Source organism: Amblyraja radiata, chromosome 11 (genome assembly GCF_010909765.2).
Source record: "Amblyraja radiata isolate CabotCenter1 chromosome 11, sAmbRad1.1.pri, whole genome shotgun sequence".
In the NCBI taxonomy this organism is placed as follows: Eukaryota; Metazoa; Chordata; class Chondrichthyes; order Rajiformes; family Rajidae; genus Amblyraja; species Amblyraja radiata.
Genome location: NC_045966.1, coordinates 64,602,273 through 64,609,622, shown reverse-complemented (window position 1 = coordinate 64,609,622; position 7,350 = coordinate 64,602,273). Strand labels below are relative to the sequence as shown.

General features: G+C 49.7%; 2 protein-coding genes across 2 annotated transcripts in view; one reads left to right on the top strand and one right to left on the bottom strand.

The window, feature by feature from the left end:
- Nucleotides 1–303: 303 nt before the first annotated feature.
- LOC116978429 (G patch domain and ankyrin repeat-containing protein 1-like) lies at nt 304–1,056 on the bottom strand. Its single transcript, XM_033029548.1, has one exon. The coding sequence runs from the start codon at nt 985–987 to the stop codon at nt 304–306; it is 684 nt and encodes a 227-aa protein (XP_032885439.1). The 5' UTR covers nt 988–1,056.
- A 5,739-nt stretch (nt 1,057–6,795) lies between these two features.
- The window catches only part of LOC116978428 (vacuolar protein sorting-associated protein 52 homolog), a 46,007-nt gene continuing 45,452 nt past the window's right edge, over nt 6,796–7,350 (top strand). The window contains exons 1-2 of the mRNA XM_033029547.1: nt 6,796–6,837; nt 6,877–6,952. Of these exons, the coding sequence (XP_032885438.1) occupies nt 6,796–6,837; nt 6,877–6,952 (118 nt within the window). The remainder of the gene's footprint in view (nt 6,838–6,876; nt 6,953–7,350) is intronic.

Below are 7,350 nucleotides of genomic sequence, written 5' to 3'. Positions count from 1 at the left end.
CTGAAGAAGGGTCTCGGCCCGAGACGTCACCCATTCCTTCTCTCCAGAGATGCTGCCCGTGTCACCTTACCTGAGTCTCTCCAGCAATTTAGACAATAGACAATAGGTGCAGGAGTAGGCCATTCGGCCCTTCGAGCCAGCACTGCCATTCACTGTGATCATGGCTGATCATCCACAATCAGTACCCCGTTCCTGCCTTCTCCCCATATCCCCTGACTCCGCTATCTTTAAGAGCCCTATCTAGCACTCTCTTGAAAGTACCCAGAGAACCGGCCTCCACCTCTATCTATTTGTGTCTATCTTTTATTTTAGCCTCCCGATTTGGAAATGAGCAGGTGAGAGGCTGGAAGGGAAAGAGGGTGCGGTTTTCCGCCGAGGCACTGCCATGCCCAGACCACCAAGTGTCTCATACCTGCCGTCTACTTGTTCCTCTGGACGAGTGTGATATTCCTCCAGAGCGGTGACGATTTCTGCATGTCCAGCCTGTCGGGCCAAATCCAGAGCATCGCGTCCCGTGCAGTCACACACGCCGACCCATGCAGCTCCAAGACTCAGCAAGCACTTCACTGCTTCCAGCTGCCCACTGTATGCTGCACACATGGTGGCAGTCCAGTAGTAACTGTCCCGGAAGTTTATATCGCTCGCTCCTGTCTCCAGCAACCTCCGAAGCATTTTGAGGTCCCCGTTCTGAGCAGATTTCAGCAGCAGATGCCCGTTCCTCTGCCTTCCCTCGACCTGATGTCCACTGGGGCCACCTGCCTGCACTCTCCCCCGCTCGGCCTTGTGTTTACGGACTGCACTGGAGCTGGAGCTGGTGCTGGCCTGGCTGCTGGAAGCAAGGACGCTCTCATAGAAGCTCCTGGCCTGCTCCCCGTCCAACCCTCCCTCCCTGGGGAGGGGAGAGCAGGGCACACGCCGTTCACCGTCCCTCCAAGCGTCTCCATCCTCCACCACCCGGGTGAAGCTAATCAGCTGCCGGCAGCTCATTGCAAACCGAAGCTTTTCACTGTACCTCGGTCAACAATATCCCAACTGAGCAGCCTGTCTCGATGGTGCCAGCGCATAGATTCAGAGCAGAAATAAAACAAGCATCAATGCTCTTGTTCTTTCGGCCTACAAATAATAATTCCTCTGGTCTCTGCAAGGAGTCAATACTTGGAGTTCATTCATGAGAGGATTATATCCACTGCTGGAGCTCCCTTAAGCCTCAAGGTGTCTCTGGAGAAGGGTCTCGGCCCGCAACGTCACCTATTCCTTTCTCTCCACAGATGCTGCTCGATCCGCTGAGTAACTGCAGGATTTAGTGACTGTCTTCAGTGTGAAGCAGCAAAGGCAGATCCTTACTCCACAGCAGCGAGGGGTGATGTAGTCAGGGGGAGGGAGGGAGAGAGGCTGCTGTTGTTTGTGGGTCTGTTGGCCTGGGCTAGACTGGGGGCCAAGGCTGGGAGACAAGGCAGAGGGGGAAGGCCGGCTGTACAACTCCAGGCCCAGGCTGTGGGGACCCGGGTTAGGCCGCTGCCCCGCCGCAGGGAGCAGAACTCCAGCCCCAGGCAGCTGATCAACTCCAGGCCCAGGCTGTGGGGTCCCGGGCTAGGCCGCGCCGCGGGGGTTGCTGGGAGTTGTAGTCCGAAGTGCACGGAAATGGCCGCTATGACGACGGTGGTGAGGAGGGGGGGGGGAGGGAGCTCCACACTGAGGGGGGGGGGGGAGAGAGGGAGGGAGCTCCACACTGAGGGGGGGGGGGGGGGGAGGGAGCTCCACACTGAGGTGGGGGGGGGGAGGGAGCTCCACACTGAGGGGGGGGGAGAGGGAGCTCCACACTGAGGGGGTAGGGGGGAGGGAGCTCCACACTGAGGGGGGGGGGGGGGAGGGAGCTCCACACTGGGGGGAGGGAAGGAGCTCACACACTGAGGGGGGGGGGGGGAGAGGGAGCTCCACACGAGGGGGGGGGGGGGGGAGGGAGCTCCACACTGAGGGAGGGGGGGAGGGAGGGAGCTCCACACTGAGGGGGGAGGGGGTGGGATGGAGCTCCACTGAGGGGGGGGGGAGGGGAGGTACCAGTGTAAGTTGGGCCACTGACACCGATGTTGTGGAGAGTTGAAGCAATCACGAATGGCCAAACCCAAGGCAAGAACTGGCCTTGCTCAGCCGACGTTTAACCTCTAACGGAGACTGAAGTTCAGCACAGTGGCCATAAACTACCCACCTGTAGACATCCTGGTAGAAATCTTCCACAAAACACCATCCAGCATCAACCCCCCTTGCGCTAGTCGGGTGGAGATGCCAGCATGGGTTTAGTTTAGTTTAGTTTAGAGACACAGCACGGAAACAGGCCCTTCGGCCCACCGAGTCCGTGCTCACCAGTGATCCCCGCTCACTATCACTATCCCACACACACTAGGGACAATTTACTATTTTTACAGAAGTCGTTAACCCACAAACCTGTTGGTCTTTGGAGTTTGTACGATGATACCGGCGTTTTCTGTTGTGTAGGGGCAGCGGATGCAGGCAGTGGGCGGTGAGATGCTGATGGGTGAACTGGACATCACCTCCGATGAGTTTATCCTGGACGAAGTGGACAGTGAGTACCGTTCCTCCTGAGCCTAATGCACGATGGGCGCTGATTGCTCAGCTTCACACGACAGCTGTTAATAAAAGGAGATACAAGGAATTGCAGATGTGGGTTTCTACTACAATAAGACACAGAGTACTGGAGTAACACAATGGGTGGTCAGACAGCACCTCTGGAGAACAGGGATGAGCAACGTTTTGAGTGATAAGGGTCTCAACCTATCCATGTTCTCCACAGATGCTGCCTGTCGCGTCCAGTTACTCCAGCACTCTGTGAAACGTCACCTATTCATGTTCTCCACAGATGCTGCCTGACCCACTGAGTTACTCCAGCACTGTAGCTTTCAATAAAACCTTTGCAGAATTGTCTGTATGGTTGTTGGGAATTAAGGTGCTAGGTTTAATATTGGATTGTTTTGGCCAGGAAATGGTACAATTTGTGTGACTTTTATTGTAAACGTCATCAGGTTCAAGAGTTCACAAATGCAACACATTTTCTGTATGTTTTCTTATCGAAGCATGTTCGGATTTCTGTCCTTGGAGCGCAGGAGGCTGAGGGGTGATCTTAAAGAGGTGCATGAAATCATGAGGGGAATAGATCAGTTGAGTGTACAATGTATTTTACCCTGAGAGGATGATGGATTACTGCCACGAGCTGCTAGAGGAAGTAGTTGAGGCAGATCTATGAAAAGATTAAAATTACATTTGGACAGGTACATGGACCGGAACGATTTAGAGGGATTTGGACCAAATGTGGTCAGGATCTTGGTTGGCATGCAGGAATTGGACCAACAGGCCTGTTTCCACACTGTTCATTGCTGTTTGAGGAAGGATACTGTCAATCTATTTCCTCCACAGATGTTGCCTGAACTGCTGAGTTACATAGAAACTTCAAAACAAAGAAAATAGGTGCAGGAGGAGGCCATTCGGCAGTTCGAGCCAGCACCGCCATTCATTGTGATCATGGCTGATCATCTCCTATCAATAACCCGTGCCTGCCTTCTCCCCATATCCCTCGACTCCACTAGCCCCTAGAGCTCTATCTAACTCTCTCTTAAATCCATCCAGTGACTTGGCCTCCACTGCCCTCTGTGGCAGGGAATTCCATAAATTCACAACCCTCTGGGTGAAAAAGTTTTTTCTCACCTCAGTCTTAAATGACCTCCCCTTTATTCCTCCAGCAGGATGTGTTTTGCTCAAGATTCCAGCACCTGCACTTTCTTGTGTCTCCAGCTTGCAAATTGCAAATCATTCCTTTTCAATTTTACTTTGCATTGCTTTCCTCTGAGCTGCAGTGCACCAACCTGTTGAACACTTAATCTGTGCAGAACGTTAGCCTTTATCAAAGCCTGTAAGTGTATTGAGGAACAGCACCTCATATTCCGCTTGAGCAGCTTACAACCCAGCGGTGGGTCTTGTTTTCTCTAACTTCAAATAACGCTTGCATACCCTCTCTCTCCGTCCCTCCCCCACCCAAGTTGTTGTTCCAGCTTCAAAGTCGTCTTGTGGTTTAATCGTCTGTAACTCGTTTCACCTAGCCCACAGCTAACAATGTTCAAGAAAGAACTGCAGATGCTGGAAAAATGAATTGTAGAAAAAAAAGCTAGAGAAACTCAGCGGGTGAGGCAGTATCTATGTCTAAAGCAGGGTCTCGACCCGAAACGTCACCTACAGTGGCTTGCAAAAGTTTTCATACCCCTTGAACTTTTCCACATTTTGTCACGTTACAACCACAAACGTAAATGTTTTTTATTGGGATTTTATGTGCTAGACCAACACAAAGTGGTGCATAATTGTGAAGTGGAAGGAAATTGATACATGGTTTTCAAATTTTTTTACAAATAAAAAACTGAAAAGTGGCGTGCAAAAGTATTCAGCCCCCCTGAGTCAATACTTTGTAGAACCACCTTTCGCTGCAATTACAGCTGCAAGTCTTTTGGGGTATGTCTCTACCAGCTTTGCACATCTAGAGACTGACATTTTTGCCCATTCTTCTTTGCAAAATAGCTCAAGCTCAGTCAGATTGGATGGAGAGCGTCTGTGAACAGGAATTTTCAAGTCTTGCCAGAGATTCTCAATTGGATTTAGGTCTGGACTTTGACTGGGCCATTCTAACACATGAATATGCTTTGATCTAAACCATTCCATTGTAGCTCTGGCTGTATGTTTAGGGTCGTTGTCCTGCTGGAAGGTGAACCTCCGCGCCAGTCTCAAGTCTTTTGTTACTTTAAGGTTTTCTTCCAAAATTGCCCTGCATTTGGCTCCATCCACCTTCCCATCAACTCTGACCAGCTTCCCTGTCCCTGCTGAAGAAAAGCATCCCCACAGCATGATGCTGCCACCACCATGTTTCACAGTGGGGATGGTGTGTTCAGGGTGATGTGCAGTGTTAGTTTTCCACCACACATAGCGTTTTGCATTTAGGTCAAAAACTTCAATTTTGGTCTCATCTGACCAGAGCACCTTCCTCCACATGTTTGCTGTGTCCCCCACATGGCTTGTGGCAAACTGCAAACGGGACTGCTTATGGCTTTTTTTCAACAATGGCTTTCTTCTTGCCACTCTTCCATAAAGGTCCGATTTGTGGAGTGCACGACTAATAGTTGTCCTGTGGACAGATTCTCCCACCTGAGCTGTGGATCTCTGCAGCAACTCCAGAGTTACCATGGGCCTCTTGGCTGCTTCTCTGATCAATGCTCTCCTTGCCCGGCCTGTCAGTTTAGGTGGACGGCCATGTCTTGGTAGGTTTGCAGTTGTGCCATACTCTTTCCATTTTCGGATGATGGATTGAACAGTGCTCCGTGAGATGTTCAAAGCTTGGGATATTTTTTTATAACCTAACCCTGCTTTAAACCTCTCCACAACTTTATCCCTGACCTGTCTGGTGTGTTCCTTGGGCTTCATGATGCTGTTTGTTCACTAATGTTCTCTAACAAACCTCTGAGGCCTTCACAGAACAGCTGTATTTATACTGAGATTAGATTACACACAAGTGGACTTTATTTACTAATTAGGTGACTTCTGAAGGCAATTGGTTGCACTGGATTTTATTTAGGGGTATCAGCGTAAAGGGGGCTGAATACCTTTGCACGCCACACTTTTCAGTTTCATTTTCCTTCCACTTCACAATTATGCGCCACTTTGTGTTGGTCTATCACATAAAATCCCAATAAAATACATTTACGTTTGTGGTTGTAACGTGACAAAATGTGGTAAAGTTCAAGGGGTATGAATACTTTTGCAAGCCACTGTATTCCTTCTCTCCAGAGATGCTGCCTGTCCCGTTGAGTTAATCTAGCTTTTTGTTTTTAACTTTGGTTTAAACCAGCATTTGCAATTTCTTCCTGCACAGCCTATCTTTTAAGATAATTATTTATTCCCTTTGCTTTGCAGCACACATACAGGCCAACCTCGGATGAACTCGTGAAGAAAGCATTGACTGTAAGTTTACTTCATTTTTAGCAGCTTGTCCAAAAGTGTAGGGATCGGATGACTATTTGTAAGATGGGATTGATTTAGCAGTCGCTGGAGTGACTGCTTACATGCGAGCAAATGGTATCTATGATGATCTCGGAGAAACCCCATGCGGTTACGGGGAGAACGTGCAAACTCCATTTAGATAGCTCCCATAGACGGGATCGAACCCGGGTCTCCGGTGCTGTAAGGCAGCAACTCTACCGCTGCGCCACCCTGCCACTGAGGGAGTGCAGCGTAGATTCACCAGGTTAATTCCCGGGATGGCGGGACTGTCATATGTTGATAGAATGGAGCGGCTGGGCTTGTATACACAGGAATTTAGAAGGATGAGAGTGGATCTTATTGAAACATATAAGATTATTAAGGGTTTAGACATGCTAGAGGCAGGAAACATGTTCCCGATGTTGGGGGAGACCAGAACCAGGGGCCCCAGTTTAAGAATAAGGGGTAAGCCATTTAGAAGGGAGATGAGAAAAAACCTTTTCACCCAGAGAGTTGTGAATCTGTGGAATTCTCTGCCAGAAGGCATTGGAGACCAATTCTCTGGATGCTTTCAAGAGAAAGTTGGATAAAGCTCGTAAAGATAGCGGAGTCATGGGATATGAGGAGAAGGCAGGAATGGGGTACTGATTGTGGATGATCAGCCATGATCACAGCGAATGGCGGTGCTGGCTCAAAGGGGCGAATGGCCTATTCCTGCACCTATTGTCCATTGTCTATTGAGGTTAATGTGCGGTATTCAAGAGCATGACGGTTGTCTGGAAGGAGCTGTTCTTGAAGCTGGAGGAGGTGTGAGAGTGGGTTTAACTGGGCCGTATTTGTTCACAGGGCATTGATCTGAGACACTACTCCAAACAGGTGGAGACTGAGTTACAGTATATTGAACATGCCTCCATCAAAGACTGTATCCTTTTCCAAAAACAATCTCCACCATCTGCCTCTGACGTACCTCATTGGGCTGGAAGGGAATTCCGTGATGCATTTAGTTCCCCTCCCGAGCTTCCTTTAGTGGGAGAGTCTAGGACCAGAGGTCACAGCCTCAGAATTAAAGGATGTTCGTGGAGGAAGGAGATGCGGAGGAATTTATTTAGGGCGGTGAATCTGTGGAATTCATTGCCACACTGTGGAGGCCAAGTCTATGGATATTTGTAAGGCTGGGATAGATAGATTCTTGATTGGTACGGATGTCGGGGGTTATGGGGAGAAGGCAGGAGAATGGGGTTAGGAGGGAGAGATAGATCAGCCACGATTGAATGGCGGGGTAGATTTGATGGGCTGAATGGCCTAATTCTGCTCCTATCA